The 26,441-nt window shown below is 36.5% G+C and overlaps 2 protein-coding genes across 5 annotated transcripts in view; one reads left to right on the forward strand and one right to left on the reverse strand.

Annotated features, from left to right (window-relative positions):
• taok2b (TAO kinase 2b) overlaps positions 1 to 13,951 on the reverse strand; it is a 38,163-nt gene extending 24,212 nt beyond the window's left edge. For 2 of the 4 annotated variants that reach the window (XM_065253425.1, XM_065253423.1), the window contains exons 1-5: positions 13,793 to 13,948; positions 12,297 to 12,437; positions 12,093 to 12,164; positions 5,501 to 5,602; positions 5,250 to 5,295 (exon numbers count right to left, since the gene is read on the reverse strand). In XM_065253425.1, the coding sequence (XP_065109497.1) occupies positions 5,250 to 5,295; positions 5,501 to 5,602; positions 12,093 to 12,164; positions 12,297 to 12,437; positions 13,793 to 13,840 (409 nt within the window). In that variant the 5' untranslated portion in view covers positions 13,841 to 13,948. Of the gene's footprint in view, positions 1 to 5,249; positions 5,296 to 5,500; positions 5,603 to 12,092; positions 12,165 to 12,296; positions 12,438 to 13,519 lie in introns of all 4 variants that reach the window. The other 2 variants (XM_065253426.2, XM_065253424.2) reach the window with 2 other exon arrangements.
• Positions 13,952 to 19,427: 5,476 nt separating this feature from the next.
• cabp5a (calcium binding protein 5a) lies at positions 19,428 to 23,482 on the forward strand. The gene is made up of 6 exons (XM_065257552.2): positions 19,428 to 19,466; positions 20,519 to 20,549; positions 21,845 to 21,988; positions 22,215 to 22,324; positions 23,039 to 23,186; positions 23,329 to 23,482. The coding sequence occupies exons 1-6, from the start codon at positions 19,431 to 19,433 to the stop codon at positions 23,355 to 23,357; spliced, it is 498 nt and encodes a 165-aa protein (XP_065113624.1). The 5' UTR covers positions 19,428 to 19,430; the 3' UTR covers positions 23,358 to 23,482.
• The last annotated feature ends 2,959 nt before the right edge of the window (positions 23,483 to 26,441 follow it).

The raw sequence follows: 26,441 nt of genomic DNA on the forward strand, positions 1-26,441 counted from the left end.
GCAGCAAGTGTGAGCAGTGCGTAAGCGGCGCATGTTTTTTCAGCGCCCATGTTAACAAGCATGCACCCCGCCGCATGAGGAGCGCGAGCTCGCGGCTCTGTAGCAACAGTGCTGCAATCGTTTCTGCGTGGGTTCTGCTGCGCTGCTCAAGCTCATTTAAAGTGAAAGTGCTTTGTTTATGGTATAAATGCTCGTGGATTGACGCGAAAGAGTGTCATTTTACCATAAAATCATGAATGTGATGCCAAGTGTGTTTTAAACAGAGCAATTTAACAAAAAGCAATGAAATATGTAAAAACACACTGTTGCCAGAAGACTGCGTTTTCATTCACTCTCTGTACAGCAGTAAATGTATGAGTCCTCATCTATCTTAATAAACTTAAGAGAAAGAGATTTAATAATATGTGCTTCTTAAGTTTAATTGTGTTTATATCTGTCATTACATGGACTAGAACAGCACGAAAACAATGTGGATTAAACAAATCAAGTTATAAAAATTACACTGTGTGACCATCAAAAGGCACATTGAAGAGGTTTTGCTCATAAATGCATGCAAAATAAAGTCATTTGAACTTGAGATTTTTATACTGTTACTAAACAGCACAGTATGTGCTGCAATTGCTTTATGAAATGCTACCTCTGACTAAGAATGCATTATTTTGCACTTGTATAGTCCTTTTTTATTTTGAAATTTCAAGAGCAATCAACATATATGAAAATGTTTACATTCAGATATGTAAATCAACATGTATAAATTGCTATTAGTTAATTAATGGGGAGATAATCGATAATCGAATCGAAGTCGAATCGGACTGATAAAATGAATCGTTAGATTAATCGATGCATCGAAAAAAGAATCGCTAGATTAATCGTTTAAAAAATAATCGTTTATCCCAGCCCTAGCTGCGAGCCATTGCGTGTATGACAACTCGCAGGTATTGCACACCACATGTGCACGTTAAATAGCGTGAGCTTAGTCAAAGTCTATTTCAAGATCCGGAATATGCGTTAGCAGCCTATGTTAATCTTTAACGATTTAGGACAAATATGATGTTATTTAATGTTAAACTATTTGAGTGGCGCGGCAGGAATTTCAGCCGCGTCTGTGTTGTTTTGATGACGCATGCAACGTGAGTGGTGAACACTGACTGGTGGTGGGGTTGCCAGATTGGGTGTTATTTCCGCTACACATTAAGGCCTGTTTACAGTGTGTTTTAGTCGGGTTTTCGCCTGGAAGAATATGAAAATCTGGCACCCTATTGAACGACGTTAAACTGAGAGAGCGTGCCGTTCAGGCACCAGAATTAGGGACTTTAAGCAACAGCTGGGAATGGAACGGCTACGGCGACCGGAAGTATGCTGTCAGACCGCCGTAGCCAAGAACGTAAAAATCACTAAGCAAGCGTAAACAGGACAGCGCAACGTGGTATTCATTTATTAAGATACAAAAAATTGTCATTTAAAAAAGCAAGAGAAGGATTGCTTTTGGCATTACATGACAATCTTTTGTCAGAAGAAGTTTTTACTATTGTATGATGTAAATAAGTCTAAAAACCTAGATTTAAGCAATACTGAAAATGTTGAATACTTAAAAATCTTTAAAAGTAGCTTACATTTAAAACATTTGAACACATATTATATAAAAGACTTGTGGTACAATCATAAACTGATGCAATTATGCCTTGTGCATAATATGCCATGAATCATAACATTTATTTACATAATCTCTCACGTTGTTGCGACTACGGCAAATCAGCTGTTCTCCCGTAGTAGACCGTTACAGTAGAACGTCGCAAAGTAGCAGTTAAATTCGCACATGCGCAATACAACGCCAGAATGCCGTTGCCGTTCCACCAGAGTCTGTTGCTTAAAGTCCCTATTAATGAGTTCACAGTAACGTTCATTAGGCAGTAATACAGTACGTTCAGTTCACGTTCGCCCAAAATATGAACGAGTTTGTATATTAAAATATACATTCTTATTTTGCCTTTACACGGACCACCTGCAGTACCTTCACGGACCACTAGTGGTCCGCGGACCACAGTTTGGGAATGGCCGTTTTAAACGATGTATAGTAATGTTAATATTATTAATGTTTGTAGACAGTAGGCTATATAGATATTGTTAGCAGTGTTAAAAAAAGTGACGTCATCCCGCCCACGAATTAGTGCGCATAGAGATGTTAATAAATGCATTACAGTCATTAAGTTATTAAACGTGTCAAATAATCATGATTTTGCCCATATTCGAGCAGCCCTAATTGGTATTACAAAGCGTGCACAACGTCAGCGTCCTCATTGCTGTGTGTCCAGGGCTCAATGCTAAGAATTTTAGATACTGGCCAGGTCGGGCCAGTGGTTCAGGTTTTCACTTGTCCCGACAAAATTTTCACTGGCCCCAATAAAAAAAAGTCAGTGTCACATATTTAAAAATACTAATTTAAAAGTCATATATAATTGTATACATATACAACAAACATGTTCCAACGAAAAAGGCTCCCAAATTTTCTGCTTTACTTTGTAAACTGACAGCAAATTGTGCAAAATATTGCATCGTTTCTTTCGTTGTGTTTTACCCAAGTAAATGTCTGCTTCCAAGATGTTAAATAATAAACATTGATGAAAATATATTTTAGTGACTGAGGGTGAAGCACTGGCCCGATCGGGCAAGTGACGTTACTTTTTACTGGCCCGAATGTCTCTCACGCTTGCCCCGGGCCATATGTTGAGCCCTGGTGTAGTTAGTCTCTTTCAATGAGGTCTTTAGGAGGCGTCTCTAATTCTGGTTGTCCTAGTAACATCTATAAACAAATGAGTAACCATTCTCTAAGTAAATGACGAAAGACGGATGACGTGAACTCCACTGCTTTACTCTCATTGGTTGTTGCTCCAGTAAGTTACTCGTCATTTGCATTAATTTGAACTCTGCTCAACTGCCACGTACCTGTGATGCCGAAAATCACCAAGTTTCCATTTCCAATAAATGAGATTGCATCGCTCTACTGTTGCTAGTTGCTGGCAGTGGGCATGCAGCACAATTTGCTTAATTGGATGCACCAACAATTTTGATAATCGCCAACAAAATACATGAAGCATTTTTATCCCGCTTAAAGGCACAATATGTAAGATTTTTTAAAAACATAAAAATCCAAATCAATAGGACAAAGATTGATACAACAATTGGTGTGGCCCTACTTGACAGTAACAGTCTTGAATAACAGAAAGCACCAGATTTGGTTCAGTGAGATCTGACCAATACTCAATGCATTGTAAAACAATAACTTCAGTACCAATTAGTGCTGGACGCCTGGCAATGCGCGCATCGATACAGCACCTTCCATATCGATTTGGATGTACTTTTGAAAGTAACGTGACGAATTTCTGTTGATCCGTGATCCATATGGAAAAGACGCATGTGTCCCGCGGAGTACGTAGAGTGGGGTATACTTTCACTTTACGTGTCTGTCTTATCTGTCTCGCTGGCGCACTAGGGCTGGGACAACGCGTCAACGTAATCGACGACGTCGACGCAAAATATACGTCGACGCAAAATATGCGCGTCGATTCGTCAGACCCAAAAATACGGCGCCGTTGAGTAGTAGCAACGCGAGTGGCTCCAGTCCACGCCGGCTTCACAGCAAGTGTGAGCAGTGCGTAAGCGGCGCATGTTTTTTCAGCGCCCATGTTAACAAGCATGCACCCTGCCGCATGAGGAGCGCGAGCTCACGGCTCTGTAGCAACAGTGCTGCAATCGTTTCTGCGTGGGTTCTGCTGCGCTGCTCAAGCTCATTTAAAGTGAAAGTGCTATGTTTATGGTTTAAATGCTCGTGGATTGACGCGAAAGAGTGTCATTTTACCATAAAATCATGAATATGATGCCAAGTGTGTTTTAAACAGAGCAATTTAACAAAAAGCAATGAAATATGTAAAAACACACTGTTGCCAGAAGACTGCGTTTTCATTCACTCTCTGTTCAGCAGTAAATGAGTCCTCATCTATCATAATAAACTTAAGAGAAAGAGATTTAATAATGTATGTGCTTCTTAAGTCTAATTGTGTTTATATCTGTCATTACATGGACTAGAACAGCATGAAAACAATGTGGATTAAACAAATCAAGTTATAAAAATTACACTGTATGACCATGAAAAGGCACATTGAAGAGGTTTTGCTCATAAATGCATGCAAAATAAAGTAATTTGAACTTGAGATTTTTATGCTGTTACTAAACAGCACAGAATGAGCTGCAAACGCTTTATGAAATGCTACCTCTGACTAAGAATGCATTATTTTGCACTTGTATAGTCTTTTTTATTTAGAAATTTCAAGAGCAATCAACATATACTGAAATGTTTACATTCAGATATGTAAATTAACATGTATAAATTGCTATTAGTTAATTAATGGGGAGATAATCGATAATCGAATCGAAGTCGAATCGGACTGATAAAATGAATCGTTCGATTAATCGATGCATCGAAAAAAGAATCGCTAGATTAATCGTTTAAAAAATAATCGTTTATCCCAGCCCTATGGCGCACGTGTCTGCATAGTGAGCCGCGTACTCGCGCGCGCGCCCATTAAAGTCAATGAGTTCAGTATGAAAGCGCAGATATCTTAGCCTATACTACTGCAAAGGGCTTTATTAGCCATGCTCTTATAAAACAGTACTAACGCATTTGAGAAGAAACACGACAAAGATTTGCATGTGAAAAGTATATGTCTAGAGAAGAGATACAGAGCTACTTCTAACTATAACTGTCACATTGATAATCTGATTTCTATTAAATAGTATTAAGTCTGACTGCACGTTTATAGATATATTCATAGATGTAGAATAATGAGAGACAAGAGTAAGGCACCATCTTTGTAAAACTGCTTTTAAAAAAACATAAGTTAAGTACTAACTCTGGGATTTTAAATATTTCTAACAGCTAATAAATGAATGGCAAAACACAACTGTTACAACACTGCTTATTCAATGTACAATAAACAAATAATAATAATAATAATAATAATAATAATAATGTTACTAAATTCTGAACAAAAATGTAATTCAAAATAGGCTTGTATCGTGATGCGCATCGTATCGGGACCCTTGTATCGGGACACGTATCGTATCGGGGAATTGTTGGCGATACACAGCCCTAGTACCAATACGGATTCAGGAAATCAGACAGTGCATCCAATAACAACCGACCCAAAGTCCCAACATCCATAACCCCTGAAACAATTGAAACATCCACTCACCTTCCAACAGATCTGAGGCCGAACCCAAACAGTATTCCATCACCAGCTAGATACAGATCAAAAAGGAAGTGAATGGAAAGTAGAGATGGAAAGAAGAACAACAGAAAGTTATTACAGCAGTTTGTAAGTGACAAGTGGTGCATCTGGATGTGCTTTTGTTGTAAATGGAAACAGTGTTCGGGGTCAGTACATTCGCTGAACAAAGCTTTTCAAATGCTTTCAGCATCCCTCCTACACAGAGACTGACTCACCCATGCTGTGTGTTCTCGCAGGTAGCAGCCTCTATACTCCACAGTGTTGGGGTGCCGCAGCTTTTGAAGGAACTTTACCTCTTTGATAATATCCTGCCATTTCTACAGCAAGAACAAAGAAAAGAATCATTGCAATCATTCTGCATTGCTTTCTTTGCCATTCAGTTCAAATGCTTCATCAAATGATTGTAATTTTGTGATCACCTGCTTTATCGCTATAGATTTTACTGGTGAGTTTCTACATTTCACATTTGCAAATTAGCCATCCTATTGCTGAAATAAAAAATTAACCATGGTTTTACCACAGCATTTTTTTAACCATAAAAACACAGCAAACATAAATCTAGTGCGTTCACATACACATTAAAAAACAAACTATAGTCCGGGCTTTAGTGAACAAATCAATGTGAATTGCCCTGCCCATGGGGAGGTGTATCCAACGTCAGTATTTACGACACTGCAATTGTCTGTTAAAACTCTACCACATGGGGAACTGTCATCTTCTGCCATAATATTAGATGCATATTTACAGTTTCCCATTAACTACAGCAGTCCACAACAGTCTAATTTGTCCCACCCACAGTCTCAAAACGTAACAAACGAAAAATATTTGTAAACTTCTCATTATAACGAAGATATCTACAGATTTACGGCACTGTTTCGCTAAAGAATGTGTCACTCACAGTCAGTCAGCCTTTGATCTGCATCACGCACACATAAAACCAGTGTTTCCAAACTTAAAGGGATACTTCACCGATTTAGCATTCAGCTTTGTATCTGTAGAAACCCGGCAGTATTACTGAATGACCATGTTTCCCTCCATCATTTTCCCCTGAGAGGAGAGATATCTGCATTTTGGTTCTGCAAAAAAGTCCTCCGATGATGCAAAAATCGTCATATTACATCATCGGAGGACTTTTTTGCAGAACCAAAATGCAGATATCTCTCCTCTCAGGGGGAAATGATGGAGGGAAACATGGTCATTCAGTAATACTGCTGGGTTTCTACAGATACAAAGCTGAATGCTAAATCGGTGAAGTATCCCTTTAAGAGACTTTTCAGACACCTTTAGCAACTATTTAATTTATGGAAAGTGTATAGTAACAAATCTAGTGACTTTTTGGGAAAACAAAGCTTACATTGGAACCCCAACCGGGGTGGTTCTAAAACATTTATTGGGTACTACTTACTGCACCCAGTGGAAAAGCCCCCAAAAGTAAGCTGACCCCAACCCAAACTGTGGTGAACTATGCAATGGAAAAGCACCATAAGTGGCAGAGAGAAGTAGCAGCACATTTAATTGACCATACAGCAGCTGAATGAATCAAAACAAAATAGATTTTCCAAGGACCAGCCACTTATCTGTATATTATTTGCTCTTTTGTTTGTTTTAATGTAGGTAGTTATATGGTGATTTTGTCAGACGACGTTGTGCTTTTAAATCAGGGCCTATATTCATGAAAAATTTTAGCGTAAAGAGATGCTTTTAGTGACAAAAATTCTAAGTAAATTCTTAGAAATGTCAGCGTTTCCCCTTAAAATGAAGGAAAGGATCCTATTAAAGAAAGAAGAAATTCAGAAAGCCTCTTAACCCTTAAAAGGGGTCTTAAGGTTCAAAATGGTAAGGAGTGTTGGCAAGGACTTTAAAGAGGGTTAAAGGGGTGGTTCAATGGTATTTTATGCATTCTGACTTATTAACACAGTTATAGAGTTGTTTCCTCATGCTAAACGTAGGCAAAGTGTCAAAAAAGCAGTTGGGCGTGTTACAGAGTATTTCTGTGCCGAATGCACTTCGCCAGTTTTTTTCGATTATGGATCCAGCTGACGTTTCAGGGGTTTCTATACATATCACTTATTTTTATAGGAAAAGCTGTAAAGTTCACCAGTCAATCAGGGGGAGACGCTAGAACTTACAAACATCACATCACGCGACAGCTCTGTTTAATTTCAAATCTCAACAATGGCATTAAAAAGAAGAAGTGTGTTTTTGGATGTAAGACAGACTTCTGCCTTATGTTGGAAATAGGCGCGTGCATATTATATAAATTACACGAACATGAAGTGAATCATAAGTTAAACAGTGTTGTATAGTGTTGCATGACTCGTACTCGCTCCTCCTGTGGTAGTAACTCCTCCTTTTTCATTTTTTCGTACATTATAAGAAAGAATCGGTAAAGCTAATCTTTCTTTTATAAATCTGATTAAACTAAAGACTCTTTGGAGATATAAAGTAGAGATCAACCAATACTCATTTTTGTAAACCGATAACAAATATTTGGATGCTTATGTGCCCGATAACCGATATGCTGAACCGATTTTTATTAACTGTTATACTTGTGATTTTGACATAATTACTACAACACGACTGAACTGAACAAACCCTTATAATAATAATAATCATCACAATCACTCCCTCTTTGCATACAAAGTAATAAATAGAGGGGTCTGAAAGAGTGAAGAATAATATTAATTTAATGAATAATGTAGAAACTATATTCCAAATACATGGACCATTCCAAACACCCCTATCATTTCGTCAGAAATGGACTGATCCAAAGTTCGCGCTGCGGTTTCCAGGTAACAGAGCGGGAGAGAGAGAAAAGTATAGCGGAGTTGGCTGCATATTCTACATAGTTTATAGAGTAAAACAGGTGGATTAAGTGCCTTTTTTGGGATTTAATTTCCCAAAAAAATTTAACATTTCAACCAATAGTTAGTAAAGAGATTTTACAAATAATATCACTGACTGGAATACTACATTCAGGAAAGTAACAAACAAAACGGCTTATATATCATTGTATTTCTTAACTGGTAACGTTATTTGATGTCAGAATAATTAATATTTTGTTGTTATAGTTTATGAAATGGCTGTTGACAGCGCTGTTTATTTATGCATTTACTCACGCATTAACTGTATCAAACTGTGACCGCTTGCGAAGGTAATATATAATTATTTAATATCCACAGACATTTATTTAGATATTTAAGCAAAATAGTGTTTATCTGGGAAATGTTAATATAACTTGAACCCCGGTAACTTAAGTGAACAGCAATATGAACGTGATTTTACGATGCTAATGATAAGCATAAATAAAAGAAAAACGAATTTAATTTAGCGTTTTTAATTCCACAAAGCATTAATTCATGGTTGTTTTATTCATGCAAAGCTACGTCGTTATTGGGACCGGATCTTATGGATCAGCGTGACTCTGTGAGTTTGTCTCTATTCTTGGACAAGCTGCATACATTGCTTTTAATATATCAACTTATTTAACATAACAAGCATTAATGCACAAATAAGATGTGTTATAAATGCCTCATATGCAAAGTAAGTATACTCAAAGACCTTTTAATGAAGTCGCGTCACTCCGCCTTCATATTTTCTGTGCACGCTGCTGCTGTGGATTCCTCTCCTCAGATGCGTTCAGCGCGCAATTCTCAATTCTCTCGTTTATCGGTCAATCCGATATTACAAAACCGATATCTGATCATCGGAAAATGCTCAAATATCGGGGAAAATATCGGAAAACAGATATATCGGTCGATCTCTAATATAAAGGATGTAATACTACTCTATAGGTACTCCAGATTAACACCAGAAATGCAGAAACAGCGTGTGCTATGTGAGCATTAAGAGTTCTTTAGCAGCAGGGAAATGAACAAAATTGACAAAAAGTGTTGCACACAATAAATGACAGTGGGTTAATAAGACCCAACACATTAGATCGTGCAGGATCATGTTTGTGACTGATCTTATTAGAGACATGCTAACATTTCTGACACCGTGCAGAAATGTCATACCGCCAAAGAGAGAAGTAATCACTACATTAAATATAGTAACATATTTGGCAACTGGACAAAATGTAACTATGCAGCAGAAATTTGGGTCTGTTACAAACTTCTATGAGCAAATTTATCAAATGAACTTACGGAACCTCAAATAAATAAATATATTCTATTATAGCTCGGGTGTGAGCACTAAACGTTCCAGAGCACATTTCTGTAAGCTTGACTTCAATTATGCATTGTTAACATTCCTCACGCGACTTCAGCTGTCCCCTTCTAATCCATGCAGCAGGATTACATGCAGCCGTGTGTCACTGTGTCCCAAACAACCCAAAATAATAGCTGTTCAAGTAGGACGTCACAGACCTATCAGTGTATTACATCAAATAACCATGACAGCAATTAAAAACCACATTGAGCAGTCTGCTCGAGAATCGCTTGTGTTACTTTCATGTCATATTATGATCAGTCTGCACAGCGACGCATGAAGCACAAACTGATAATTACAATGGACCTTTAGTCTACTGAGAAAAAGTGTTTATTTTTTCTTTAAAACTATTGCATTAATAATGCAAGCATGCTCAGGCCCAGATCACAAAAGTGTAGTATGAGTGCTCAATCCTTATGCATTTTTATTTCCTTCCTGATTACACAACACCTCCAACAACAAGGATGCACATAAAGAAAACAGAGTAAATGTGCAAACTGATGTAGGTGAGGTACATTACTTAAGACTTCGCAGACATGCCATTAGGTTATAACTGCTGTAATAAAGTCATTAAGTTTCATTAAGAAGTAACTTGCCAATCTGTGTTTATTTTGCGGAAGATCTTTGCATAACTATGGTGAAATGTAATTTATTACCATGGTAAACTATAGTAATATGATCAAAGTCGATGTGTGGCTTACAAACCATGATTTTATAAACTGTGATTAGTAAAACTGTAGTAACCTTGACTTAAGTATAGTAAAACCATGGTTCATTTTGGGGCTGTTTAGACTTGGTATTAAGTTGTGTTTTCATCAATCGGATCACAAGTGGACGAGACAAATCATGTTTACGCCTGGTTTTTAAATCCGTCTCTTTTGTCCACTTTCGACCGCTTCGTCCTGAAAACTGTAAAGGGGTGGTCTGTCGAGATGGAGGGCGAGTCTCTCCGCTGTCATTTAAACGCGAGCGAGGGTAATGATGAGTTTATATGGACGCAAATAGGGCTGGGCGATATGACTCAAAAAATTATCGAGAAAATGTTTTCCATATCAGTCGATATCGATAATTATCACGATAAATAACAAATCTTTACTCCTTTCAAATTTAAAGGCAGATTTTTGCTCCTGAATGAAAATTTTAAAAACCAGACAGTTAATAGTGGGTTTAAACTACTTTTTATTCAGAACATGACAAATACAAATACTAAAATCTTGTTTTAATGTTCATGCATCTGTATTTAATGTAAATCTATTTGTTATGAAATCAACACATTTCTGACACAAAAGCAGCAGACTACTGTCACTTTAAGAACCAAGACAGACTGCTTTAAGTTTCAATATACTGAGTAACAGCTGTTTATGTTCACTTAAACAAGAAAGAAAACTTAGTTCAGTGATCACGTGTGTTATACATATACGAGTTATACACGCTGATAAATGGTGTCACATTGCTGTGGCAGCGCACATACGCAAACACTATATTCACTGCAGTGTTGGATCTGCTGTTTTTCCTCAGGTTCCTTTGTGAATGTCCTGTAAATATACTTTTAAAGCTGTGCGGACGTGTGCGTGCGCAAGGCGGACGCTGAATGAAAGTACAGTATACTGCACCTATTGTGTCTGTTGTGTTTGACGAACCCTGTTTGCGCATCAAACAACATTACACACAAGAAACTGTTTCCGCGCATTTGAATTCCGTGATTCCGTCCGCATTATCTGCATCGCGAAAATCATAGGTCTCTACTAATAAATGAATAACTTGCCTCATCTTCCACTCCTTCAAGTCTAACTGACACTGTGATTGTAGAGCGCATGCCGAATCCGGAAGTGCTCGCGCAACATTACGCACAGTGCGTAAACATTATTGATCACTTATCCAACTGTCCTTATCGTTTTATCGAAAAAGTTTGCATCTGTAAAATTAGCGTTATCGAATTATCGCCCAGCACTAGACGCAAACTAATATTATGTTGGAGTCTGCTGCTTGTGTAGTAAGTAAACATGCTGCCCAGTGTTTTGTACATGTATATATAAGAGCCTATTCAGCGCAATTGATGAACTTTCACACGCCTGCAAAATGAAACTGCAGAGATCAGCCGCTTCAGTTTTATCAATGAAAGGCTAAAAATAGCGCTGTTCACCATATGTTCGTGCCAGAAGTCAGAAAAGACGTAAAACATTGTGTTCAGTACCTCAGAATAGATAAATGGGCGGAGAGAAGGCGGTCGCCTGTGGCTGTTCAAACACATTCAACCACATGTGCGTTTACACTACAAAAGCAATCCGATCGAAAGGGTTTTCGACTACCTCTGATTGTGGTTGAAAGTGGTCGAAAGTGGATGAGCTCAAAACTTTTTGAACACTGTTTACACCTGGCATTAACGTCGTCCATTTGTGATCCGATCGATGAAAACGCATGTTAATAACAGCCTTTTTCATAAGGGGGTTTATAACAATTTAAATCCCAAGCAGGAAACTCACTAAATCATCTCTATACCGTTTACATAATGCATGCATAAGTTCACATGATTTCTCTTTGTTAACAAAAAGGTAAGGAAAAATGTTAGTGTGAATGTTAGTGTCTGTGTGTGTTCACCTCATTAGACTGCTTGCCACTGTAAGACATCTTCTTAATGGCCACCACCTCATTGGTGCGGATGTCATGGGCCTATAAGATGCAAACAAATAATGTCAGAAACACGTGAGAAGTGTGACAGGAGGGGAAAAGAGTCACAGCAAATCACTTCATCTCAGTTCACTGATCTGTACTCAAGCTCTAAATGTCATAATGGCCACTTACAAAGTAGACGGCTCCAAAGCTGCCATGGCCAATCTCTCGTAGGTCTGTGAAGAGTTTCTCCGGATCCTCCTTGTAAAAAAGTTCAGCCACTTCTGGGTCCTTTAGATTCCCAGCCCGCACACTTGACGGCATGGCCAGCGCCTTCACACACACACACACACACACACACACACACACACACACACACACACACACACACACACACACACACACACACACACACACACACACACACACACACACACACACACACACACACACACACACAGAAAAGAGTTTGCAACTTAATACCTGATGTAACATCTACAACAATGAAAGACAAAAAAATGTATGGGTACAACATTTCAGCACAAAAAGGGACTTCCTTAGCAATAACACACCCTAAATATAGAAACACTCATATAAGAGGCTAAGCCTATAATATGCATGACAAAATCTTAAGTAATTGATTCCAATAATAGAAACTGCACACGTCAACTACTAACCAGAATGGTAATCTTATCAAACCAAAATCTTAAAAGATCATTTCCGAGACCAAGGCACTTTGCTACATCAACGACCATCACTTATAAAGTAAATACACTAGACAGCACTATATAATGATTATCTTAACAATAATATAAGAGTAATAGTGATTATTATTCATCGTCATAACAGCATTGCACCAGACACCTGGGTCACCATAGAGATTTACACTTTTTCATCAAGTTCCTATTCGCATTCAGATTAAGATCAGACATGCAAGGTTTGTGCTATGTTTAAAACACATGAAAGATTAGTTTAATAAACTGACAGAAAAAGAATAACTTCGGAAGAGAACACACCATGTGTGACTGATAAAGCAAAGAGAAATATAAGTTAAGTTACATGCACGACACGATTAACTTAGTCAATACTGTGAATTAAACACTTTACCTTACTAAATAAATAAATAGCTTACATGTATAATGTATGGTTGCACTGTCATTTTAAAACATTAAGTTAAACATCAAAGAAAATGCAATGAAAGGTCCAACAACTGCTGCGATCTTGCACGTGAACATACATAAAAACTGGCGTATCTCCAACAGCATATTGTGTAAACCCGAAAATTAAATTACCCAAATGCATGCAATATTAAATAGCTGCAGCGGTCACATGTGGTTGACAATGAAATATAGAGATATTTCCATCCGTGCATTTCATCTACCAATGCATTCAATTATTTACAGAGCCCGTCCTACCGTGGTTTATGGGATCCACTGTAGCTAGCTAAAGTCAGCTAGCTCTCTGACTCTGGCCTGAGGAAAATCTGGCCTCTTTTCTCCGTTCTCACTTCACACAAAGCGATTTGACTAGCGATCCATCTATTTTTATTGTAATGATCTTGATTATCCGCTATTTTTTCCGATCAGTAGTTTGTAATAAATAATAATGCTGTTAACCGTTAACGGACACAATCAGCTGGCTGTCAAGCAAAGCAGATAAACACTTCAAATCACATTCCGATATTCCACCTCTTCCGGTCGTATTGTCTTCAGGTTTTGACATTCCGTCGCTGTCATTCGTTAATTCACCTCATTCTGTTACCGACAAGCCCATTCCTGTTTTTCGGTCTCATTCGCTTTTTGTTCAGGACTTCATGATGGCGGAATGGGGCGGGAGCCGACCGGAAGCCGGAAGAGCGCGTAAAGTACAAATTAAGAGTTTTCTAATGATGGGGACCCACCCATAGATATGTATATAAAGGCTAGATGGCTCGTCCGCGCTGATGGCCAATTGAGTGGAACGTCCGCATTTTGGCGGCCATCTTAGGACAGGGCGCTCGCTCACTCGTAGCATTGAGTTTTAATGATGCAGGTACTTTTAAATGACCATAACTTGCTTAATTTTTTACCGATTTTCAAACGGATTGGTTTGTTATAAACGTCAAAGATGTACCTATGATACTGAATACGTATACTAAAAATAAATAAAAAAATTCATGAAACATGTTAAAGCATCCAGAATTATAGCCACGTTAATAACGTTTGTAAAAAACCAAACCGTTTGTAAATCCGTCAAGAATTCAGCAAGTTACGAGCATTTTAGTTGGCGTATGTCACTCACCTTCCGTCCACAGCAGCAGGGAGCAGCACTATGGCAGCACTGACCTAAGATGGCCGCCAAGTGACGACACAGCTGACTCCGCCTTGAGCCATCTAGCCTTTATATACATATCTATGGACCCACCTGCAATTTGCTGTTGGACTCAACACACATAAAGAGTTTTTCTTTCATAAATTATTTTTTATCTGTGATTGTAAACCAAGACTAGGCATGATCAGACGTTAAGATCAAATTATATTCATAATCTGTGTAAAAATCATTATGTGTCCCTATCTTAAAGGAACAGTATGTAGGTTTGTGGCCAAAACTGGTATTGCAATCACAAAACTTGTGGCTAAAACTGGTACTGCAATCACACAACTAGTGGCCAATACACAAAATGACAACATAAACATCAGTTGAGGGCTGCAACTCCACTTTTTAAATGACAATATCCTGGCCAGACCACTGTTGTGTGAGTGATATAAGTATTTGAAATTAAAAAGATTTCTTAATGTCTAGTGACATCAGGGCCATTTTATGATTAATTGATATACATTTCTTACATACTGTTCCTTTAACATGCATAGAAATGAATACATTACTTAGCGTTTCCTTACAATGTCATTTAGGTGTATGTTTTGTCCATGACTGAGAATGCTCTTTATCTACTGTAGATAAATATTAAATAATACAGCAAGTGTCTTAACACACCAATGATTTAAGCAAAATATTTTGTACATAACTGCTGATGATTTAAAGAAATGCAGTTTATAATTAAACTGGATTTGCACTTGCTGTTTCTAATTAAAAGCACATATTGTACACCACAACATTGACCAATAGTTGCTACTCCATGGTGTGGATACAATGTCATGCCAATTTTAGCATGGTGCCACCTACCAGAAAGTGTGCCTTACAAAGAAACTTAATCTAAGTGGTGGAGGGTCAAAAACTGAAATAATAGCCACACAAAGAAGCAAGGAGGTCTGGGAGGAGGGTGTGTAGCTGGTGTGGTGTAGGGAACTGCAAAGGTCAGGCTTTTTCCACTATTAGCTTGGCTCTGTTATGTGGATCCCCTGACTTCTCTGGGCCCAAGACTCCACCTCATCCCGCCTGCTCCACCTTGGCATTGCACTTCCTCCAAAACTCCCATATTTCCCCTTCTCTCCTTCCATATGTGGACTGTGCTTATCAGTACAAAAACGGCTTTGTGAAAGCAGATGTAATGTCAATGGTTTGTGTTGTTTAGTCCAAGTGTTTCTGTTCCTAGTGTTTCCAATTTATTTTAGTAAATCATCAACTTAATTTCTCTCTTGTAGGTTGCCTTAACTGATTGTGTGTCGCAACATGCAATATTGAAAACAAGTAGATTTAAAACCTGGAAGTAGGGCTGCACAATATAATTTCGGCATTAACATTTCAAAATAGCATGTTCAATATTTACATATCAGAACATGAAAAGCATGGAAAAGGAAATGTTTTTGGGTGTCTTTCCAATGTTTCACCACAAACGGCAGAGATTCACAGATTCAATAACATTTCACCCCATGAAAAATAAGGTGCTACCAATTAACACGATTCCAAAAAGGTTTTATTAACATGGTCTGGTCACTTGACAAGTGCTATGTAATCACACAACCATCAAACGATTAAACAGAGATTTCCAAGTCATCTGGCAAAGTCAGAGTATTTCTCATATTGCAACATAGAATGCAGTTAAACAAAACCCTCTCATGCTTTAATTTCTTCTCTATGCCTTCTCTTATGTAATAATTGGCACAACTGATCTCATCTGGCACACCTGGTAACAATCTGGCACGACCTCTGTCTTTAAAAAAAAGCATAAAGGAAAATAAATATTAATAAAAAGTTGTTAACGGCTAAAGCGTCAGACTTAATCCCTCATGCAAACAGATTTGTGACTTTAGAGTACGTTTTGAATCCATGCATTTATGCAACAGTGACAAGGTAAACAGTTAAAGGTTATGAATGTGTAGACATTAAAGATCATCATGTTTCGAATAATCTTAAATTATTTTAATAACCATCTGTGACCCTGTCTGTGCAAACCCAGGCTAAAGCCTCATAATCTAATGACGAGATTAGGAGCATCAAAGATGATTTTACTCATCGATTTTACTTTCATGTCAATCTTTAACACAACCTTACTCAGTCAGTCAGTATTAAAGATATCAATGTTATATATTCATATTTTTAATGTTCTTTACATTATGTAGGATGATTTTATGTAGAAAACACATCATAAAAATGACACTAATGGGGTTTTCAAGGGCAGGGTTACAATGTATAGATATATTGAAAAAATAGGAATTTATATAAATATATATCAAAAAGGTAAACATTTGTGAAAAGTGACATTTACTATTACATTATCCAATCATGCCAAAAATTAACACCATATTAAACACGTACACAATTATTTCATATTATATTTATAAAAACTTTATATTTGTAAGTCGCTTTGGATATCTGCTAAATGCCTAAATGTAAATGTAAATTTATAAGAGAAAATTATAACTAAATTTTAGACAAAAAGAGAACTCAATTTATTTGAAAGTTTACACCTATTGGGCCCTATCTTGCACCCAGCCCAATTGACTTTGTCAGTGACGCATGTATCATTCGTATTTTGCACCGGCGCACAGCGGGTTTTTCCCTCCACAGACGGACGTCGGCAAACTAGGTAATGAACTTTCGCTCCCTGGGCGGTTCAGCGCAAAAAAGGAGGCGTGTTCCGGGGCAAACCATCCCTGATGCTATTTTGCAGTTTCAAAAAACAATTGCGCCACTGACCAAAAAAAACTAAAGTCAGTGGCGCGTTGCGCGTGGTTCATTATGCTATTTTAAGGGCGCATGCTTGACCATAATGTATAGCGTGCACAACGCGCACACACTTTGCTTATCTAATCACAGATGCAACAGTTATTTTTGCAAATCATAAATTGTTACAATAAAAAATATTAACACATGAGATAAGGGAAATCATAGTGGTGAGCATTGTGGTGATAGTTTTTATTTATTGTGTGGCTGCGTTAAAAAATTCTCATGCAAATAACGATTAAAATATTTTCATTTCAAGTTTGTTGTGTGGCTGTATTACATTTATTTTATGTAAATAATAATTAAAATGTTTTCATAAGAAACCTTAATGTATATGAACTTGATTTGTAAGTGTTCTTGGACCTTGCTTGCGTTTCTTGGGTCCGATTTCAAAGCCCCCAAACCCTTTCAGCAGTGAGTGTGGACGCAGCGATGTCCTCTGCTGGCGTCAGGTCCTGAGGCAGAACCACCTCCCGTTACATGGCGTGCCTGATTTATGCTGGCAAACTTGGGATTCCCCCGTCTACTGACATCATTGTAGTGCTTGGCTCAACGATGGGGATGCCTGTTGATGAGACAATTGTGGCTATTTCCTCTCACGCCTGTTTAACCTACGCTGATTTGGGCGGGTTTCTCCTATCCCCATACAAAACAACTTCTCTGTCTTTGACTGCTCTTACAAGAACGTCGGTCTCCTCGGCTGTGAACCGCTCCTGGCGTGCGCCTGGTAAATCTGTCATAATAATAGCAACACGCCATGGAACTTGCGCCCTTGCGTTTAAAGGGAATGTTGGATAGCGTTCTGATTGGTTTATTTGACGTTACGCCCAAACCACACCTATGAATAATGAACCTACTTCAGACCAACCCCTTATTGAGTTATTTCTCCCACCGGGAAAATAGCAACAGCGCCCAAGATCCACCCACTAAGTCACTTGCGCATTGCGCTTTGCACTTGCGTTTCAGATCGTTAAAATAGGGCCCTTAATGTTGTGTATTGTTTTCCTGCAATGAAAGTTTGTATGTATTGTGTTAGTTTTGCAGTCCCTAGTTTGTATTAAGCAAAAACTGCCCAACATACAGCATTAATAGCAAAAAAAATGAGTATTTTTGTACAGGATCATGTTACTTGTTAAAGGGGCAATGGCATGAAAATCTGACTTTTTCCATGTTTAAGTGCTATTATTGGGTCCCTAGTGCTGCTATCAACCTAGAACATACGAAAAAGATCAACCCAGTAACTTAGTTTTGGTACACCATTCTCTACAAGCACATGAAAAAATAGGTCGTTGAAATTTGGCTCTCCTTATGATGTCATAAGGAGCTCTTATTATAATAAAACCACCCCTTAATCCAACCACAGCACTGCCATTTAGTGCAGAGAGAAAATAATTCACAGAACAATTGAGTTTCAATTTCAACAAACCACCATCATTGTGATCAGTGTTTGAATTTCATCCGCTCATGTGCATTTTAAAGGACACACCCAAAACGGCACATTTTTGCACACACCTACAAATTGGCAATTTTAACATGCTATAATAAATTATTTATATGGTATTTTGAGCTAAAAGTTCACATATGTGCTCTGGGGACACCAAAGATTTATTTGAGATCTTAAAAAAGTCCTGTGACATGGCCCCTTTAATATGTTTTCTGGGAAATTTATATCTTACCTATCCTTTAGAAGCTACTGTTAACATATTTCTTTGAGGGTGGTATTGTATATTTAGTTAGATTTTTTAGTAATATCATGATGTGCATCCTTCAGATTGATGTCAGTATACCCCCCCCCCCCCCCGTTACTTTTGAACCATACAAAAAGCTCTCACATGCAGTCATCCAATCAACTCTCTGAGAAGGAAGGTCAACATAGCAATTGACTAACGGAGTCTGCTGTAGAAATAGTGGCAAAGCTAAAAAAAAGACCAACAGATAAAGACAAACTGAATGAATTTCACTCAGGACTGAGCACGGAAAAGGGTAAGAATATTTTTTACAATATTTAACTTAATATTGTATTTGGTATAATGTGACTGTATTTAACTTAAAGGCCATTTTTAAAATGCAAGCAAATGCGATCCACATAACAGTAAAATAAACAGAACTATAATGTGCAATGCATTTAAGTTGCAGGATTGTGTAAATCCTTGTTTTTTTTTTAGCTCAGGACAGACGCCGTTCACTGAAAGCACTCTGATCAGCTAAATCCTACTTACAGCCATGACTGCATGCATCTTCATACGGGGAGGCAAAATTGTAAGTGTTATAATTTTTTATGATGTTTCATTATCTACTATGGGTCACACTTTATATTATGTGTCTTTAACTATACTTACATAAGAAAAGCTTATAATACATTGTGCTTCTTGGGTACATTTATGGTAGATTTAAGATTAGGGGTGGGTTTTAGGGTTAGGATCATGCAAATGCTTTAAAGTAACAACATGTACACAGTCTTTACATTGTATGCATTGTTTGTGTATATTAGTATAGGACATATTAGAAACCTAAAGTGCAACCACTATCAATCCAGCCTGATCTCACAGAATTAGTACTTATTTCATGAATTCATACAAAGTGAATTGGAAAAAAACATACTTTTGTTATCATTAGAAAAATCAGTAATGAAACCACCCCACTAACCCAGCCCTTAACCCCAACGTCACAGGGACAAAAGCAAATTGTAGAAAAATGTATGAATATGGTCGTACAAATAAATACAAATTAGCCATCTCGTACAAATGAGATATGGTTGATATATCAGTCAAAGAGAGTCAAATAAATAAATATATATTTTAGAGAGAGTTAATTAAATAATTTACAAATATTGCAAACTATATTATGAATTTTATTATAATGAGAAATGTCAGTCGTGCCTATTTGGCATGTTTCTTGTTTGTTTGTTTGTTTGTTTTTTTAAACAAATGTAAGGAAACTTTTGAGGAAAAACAGAAATGAAATGCAATAAGAAATTTTGTAACGGATTTTTTAGTGTATTGAAGTGGGTACAGTAAGTTAGGCCTGATTAAAAAAAAGATAATTATTTTCAGCTCCATAAAAATCATGTAGGGTTTAATCTGTCATCACAGTAAAGCTTTAGTCAAATTTAGCCGATAAATCCTCTAATTCATCTGAAAAAGGATAAACGTGCCATTGAGTTTTGGCTTCTTAATTGTAGTGCACTGTTTTATTGTTATCAAAATAGGGCAGGACAGGTAGATTAGGATTTTTAGATTTATATGAAAATGAAGACTGTGGCATCAAGCATGTTTAAGAGGCTTAACCTACCTGCTTTTTTGATTTTGCAGGACAGACAGTTGGCAGATGATGAAATTGAAGGTAAATACAACCTGTCAGCTGTATTATCTTCTAATATTTGCACGCATTTACTTTGCACTTCAGCCTTAATAAAACAGTGTGCTAAGCAATTATACACTGGGACCCAAATAAATCTGACCTTTTGTACAAAGGCATTAACAGGGTCATTATCACAAATTTGCTTTGCTTAAGTGATTACTGTAAGTGATTATTAAAAATGCAGATTTTTAATATTTAGCCAGGATTTTAAGTGATAAAATCTCTTTGGGTAACACTTTATTTTACAGTGTCTTACATGTACACTCTCAGAAATAAAATACAAAAGTTGTCACTGGGACAGTACCTTTTAATAAGATATGTACCTTTGAGGTACCTTTTAGGTACAAAAGTGTACTTTTTGAAAAGGTACCACCCTAGTGATAAGGTTTGTACCTTCTTGTACCTGAGAGTATACATGCACTTAATAACAGTTGTTTATGCATAAACATGCAACTAACTCTAAACCAAACCCTAACCCTATAGTAAGTACATTATTGACTCAGTACTTAACTAAATAATTATCACGGACACTGTAAAATAAAGTGTAACCTTTTGAATCCCAGATTCTTAAAGGAAAACACCACTGTTTTTCAATATTTTACTATGTTCTTACCTCAACTTAGACAAATTAATACATACCTATCTTTTTTCAATGTGTGCACTTTTAATCTTTGTACAGGGCCTCGTGAATGTGTTAGCATTTAGCCTAGCCCCATTAATTCCTTAGGATCCAAACTGGGATAAATTTAGAAGCCACAAAACACTTGAATGTTTTCCCTATTTACATGAGTAGTTACACGAGTAAGTATGGTGCCACAAAATAAAACTTTTGTTTGGAGCGATAGGAATGAATGGGGCTAGGCTAAATACTAATACATTCACGAAGCGCTGTACATGGAATTAAAGTTCACACATTGAAAAAAAAGGTATGTATTAATTAATCTAAATTGAGGTAAGATAAGAACATAGTAAAATATTGAAAAACTGTGGTGTTTTCCTTTAATGTGTTCTTAGACATTTAAATCCTATTGTATACATCAAAAATTTTCAAAATACCTATCTATGTATTAGTTATTAAAATGTACTTCTGTAATAAAATATTTTTAGAAGAACAGTTTCAATAAGAACTTTGACAATAACTATTACATAGGCATTAGTATTTTCTTGAAGTATTACCATTTGATGGCATTAGGTTTGTTGCTATATTGATATACAGCATGTTGTTTATATGCCTTGATCATCATTATTGTGGAGTATTTGTAAACTTTTTGTTTTAGAGCTGAGAGAGGCATTTAATGAGTTTGACAAGGATAAGGATGGACTCATTACCTGTAAGGATCTAGGAAACCTGATGAGGACAATGGGTTATATGCCAACTGAGATGGAACTAATCGAGTTAGGCCAGAACATTAACATGAATTGTAAGTGGCATACATTTTTAATAATGAAATCAAGCAGACACGGTTATCATCATCATCATCATTATTATTTTACTTTCACTTAACAGCCTGGCTGGATAATGTTAATACACATAATAATCATATATAAACTTATCAGCACAATAATCAGCACATACAAAATAAAAAAATATAAAACAAAACAACATGCAAGGGAAATTTTGATAATAACATGTTAATTTTCTCTCAGTAGGAGGAAGGGTAGACTTTGAAGACTTTGTAGAGTTGATGGCTCCAAAGCTTTTGGCTGAAACAGCAGGCATGCTTGGTGTGAAGGAACTACGAGATGCTTTCAAAGAGGTGAGAAGACAAAATAAAGAAATATGTGTTAGTTTTGCAAAGTAAGTATTATTCGGCACATCCTTTAAAAGGTTGTATGAATTTACTCAAACAGAAGGTGCTAAAACTCTCACCAGGCTTTCCCGGCCCCCTTTGTGGTGGTACAGCATCATATAGCAACCAACCCGTCACATAACCGGTTTAGTTTTAATAAACGGTATCATTTATGCATCACTACTCTTACTAAATGATATTAAAAAATAATGATATTCCCTCAACATGTTTCCTGAGCACTCCCCCCATCTGATATTGGATAGATAAATAAGTTTTGCCCCAAATTCACACCACAGGTTAAACTAATGTTGCTATGCACTTAAACTAATGGCTGCTCCAGTGTTTATGGACACTTTCGGCTTTGCGATTTTTCAGATTTTTGTCTTTCTGCCAAAATCAACCTATGAATTGCTTACTTACAATTGTCTAGACTGGGATACAAATATTACACATTTTAAATCCTTAAATGATGTGCATTAGTCTGATGCTGATATTGAAGTGACTTCAACATATACACAGCTTTTAAAATATACTTTTATACAGCATTTAAGTAAATCCTTCATAATGTGGGAATCTAAGCCATGACCTTTGTGCTGCCTTCACAATGCTCTATCAACTGAGCAATATAAACTACATTTGGTTACATAGATAGCTGCAATCCATACTTTTTCTTATCTACAGTTTGATATGGATGGTGATGGATCAATCACTACAGAAGAGCTAAGGTGTGCCATGAGTAAACTACTGGGAGAGCACATGAACCACAGAGAAATTGATGCTGTGGTCAGAGAGGCGGACAACAATGGAGATGGTACAGTAGACTTTGAAGGTGAGAATTTTGACCATTTCAATCGCATGAGACATAAGATAAGTGCTGTTATATAAAGCATATTTTCACTTTACAATTTGAGTTGACAGGATCTACAGTATGAACAAAGACCTGAACATGCTTTTATGGTTGTCTTTTGCAGAGTTTGTGAGGATGCTGTCAAACTGCTGAGAAATTCATCCATGGTTACAACAAATATATGAAAAACATGGTTGCTTGCAAATTCTGATTTATATGATTAAAGTTGACTGTGGCGTGCTTAAATTTACTTAAGCTAGAACCTTTTAAATGTAAATGACTACACTGTAAAAAGATTCCGTAGAATTTACAGTATTACTGGCAGCTGGATGCCAGTAACTTACTGTAGATTTAAATTTATGTTAATTACCTGCAACCTGCAAAATTAAACATTAGCAAGTCTGTATCTTTACAGAATAAAACTAAAATAACAGCCTCAAGCGAAGCATTCTGGGAAACAAAATCTGAAGGAAAAACACAGAAAAAGGTTGATGAGGATTTTTGGTTCCCAGAATGCTTTGCATGAAGCTGTTATTTTATATTTTTATTCTGTAAGACAAAGACTTGTTAATGTTTAATGTCCATTTAACTTTGAACAAACTGTTGTCAGTAAATAACATAAATTTAAATTTACAGTAAGTTACTGGCATCCAGCTGCCAGTAATACTGTAATTTCTACGGAATCTTTTTACAGTGTACTGTACCCAAATCAAGACAATATGAAATGTATAATGTCAATCCCTATACATACAAAAACATACAAAATCCCCACATACCTGCACAACAAAAGCATGCACATACAAATACAAACATAAATACAATAAAAATTCATACAAAATATTTGTTTTCACACACTATATGCTGAATTTTTACAGGATTTTGTGCAGTATTCTTTTTATTTGACTAGATTCAATATCAAAATATGTCCTCAAAATGTTATTTTTAAAGATATTTTCACAGCAATAAAATACAATATTATGTAATAAATACATGTCTTACTTCCTCATATCAAACCCTAACAAGTGTTGGCCTATGCAGTAATGCCAAGAGTTTATCTCAGCAGCTCTATAATGATATATCTAATTTCTGAACTTAACTATATATATATATATATATATATATATATATATATATATATATATATATATATATATATATATATATATATATATATATATATATATATATATATATATATATATAATGGTGTGGGGGATGATTTCTTGGCACACTTTAGGCCCCTTAGTGCCAATTGGGCTTCGTTTAAATGCCACGGCCTACCTGAGCATTGTTTTTAACCATGTCCATCCTTTATGACCACCATGTCACAAAGCTCGGATCATTTTAAATTGGTTTTTTGAACATGAAAATGAGCCCCCACAGTTACCAGATCTCAACCTAATAAAGCATCTTTGGGATGTGGTGGAATGGAAGCTTCGTGCCCTGGATGTGCATCCCACAAATCTCCATCAACTGCAAGACGCTATCCTATTAATATGGGCCAACATTTCTAAAGAATGCTTTCAGCACCTTGTTGAATCAGGGCCACATAGAATTAAGGCAGTTTTGAAGGCGAAAGGGGGTCAAACACAGTATTAGTATGGTGTTCCTAGTAGTCCTGGTAATCTTTTCAGGTGAGTGAATTTATATATATATATATATATATATATATATATATATATATATATATATGAAGAGTTTGGTTCCAAAACACAATAAATCCATTTTGACAAATTTCTGTAAAAACATGTTCACATAGCATCTTTAGGTTATAAAAACATAAAAAATTCAAATCCATAATTTGATTTTCAAAGATTATAAAAACAAATTATTTTTTTCCACAAAATGCAATAAATCCATGACAAGTTTTTTTTTTTCAAAATTCTATAAATCTATTCAATCAATGTATAAATGTGCATTAATTTTTGTCATTTAATATTCATTTAGTTGAACAGTTGTACACACTGATTAAAAAAATAAACATTAATGGCATTAATCAAAACACTTACTTCATCATATTAGGAACACTGTCATTGCTGCGGTTTAACTTGACGTCGTCACTTATCATTTTTCTGATTCTCGTTGACTTTGAATAAAATTATGAAAAGTTGTTCATAAGATCCCCTGGGGTCAATGTGTTAGCAGGAGAGAAGCTAGATGCTGTCTGGAGAACAAGGGATCGTCTCCCGAGTGCCTCTGGCGTAAAATATTAGATGTTGATGACTTACGTTTCTTTCCGGTCAAAGAAAACCAATGCTATTAAAGCAAAACTAAAAAGTTTTTGCTCTTTGCTCCCCCTACAGGTTAGAAGCGTAATTGTTCATTACCACTGTCGTAAATACTGCAGCATAGCTGGCTCTGATTGGATTGTAGGTCTGCCATAAAGCAAGTTTTTCGAACTACAAGACCACAACCCGACGGTTGGAAACTTCTTTAGTGCGGTTTTGGCCGATAGAGGGCTGCAAAGCGAATGTGAAAGTGCCGTTCATCCTGTTTTGAGTGGATGAACCACTGAAACTTTTTTGGAAATGTTATTTTAAGGTAAAAAAAACTCTTTAGTGTTGCTTTAAAGTATTATTTGGTTTTTGTTTGCTTGTTGATCGCTAAGTACAAAGTAGATGAGGAAAACTAGGACTCAACGCGCCGCCATTGTTTGTTTACATTGTGTGGAATGGTGCGCTGTAATTTGTGGAGCAGATTTATTGCATTCTGTAGAAAAGGAGGAGTGGCGTTTATTGCGTTTTGGGAAAAAAGGGAGAAAAGATGATAGAATAACACGGCGGATATTGGATTTTGCGTAAAATTAAGAAATTTACTTTTAAATACTGACCTGATATAATACTGATTTTGGCAGTAACTCATTTTTTTTAAATGCCGTTTATTGCATTTTGGAACAAAACTCTTCATATATACAATATATATATTTATATATATTTGCATGAAATAGAGATCCTGCAGGCTAAATATTTCTGACATTTCACAGGATAAAACAAAAAAGCTGTGTAATCTATGTATGCCAAGAGCAGATGGTGAAGACAAGAAATCACTTTTAAGAGAAACTTTCTGTGAAAGATTAAGGATAATGGAATGGCCAAGGGATGAGAGGCACAAGAGATTTTAGGTAGATGCACTTCACAATCTGTACAGAAAAAAACAGCGACACATGTCTATAAACAAGAAACCTCTGAATTGCTAAAGCAGGAATGCATAGACAACTTTGACAGATACTGATAAATA

The sequence above is a fragment of the Paramisgurnus dabryanus genome, chromosome 1 (genome assembly GCF_030506205.2).
Source record: "Paramisgurnus dabryanus chromosome 1, PD_genome_1.1, whole genome shotgun sequence".
In the NCBI taxonomy this organism is placed as follows: domain Eukaryota; kingdom Metazoa; phylum Chordata; class Actinopteri; order Cypriniformes; family Cobitidae; genus Paramisgurnus; species Paramisgurnus dabryanus.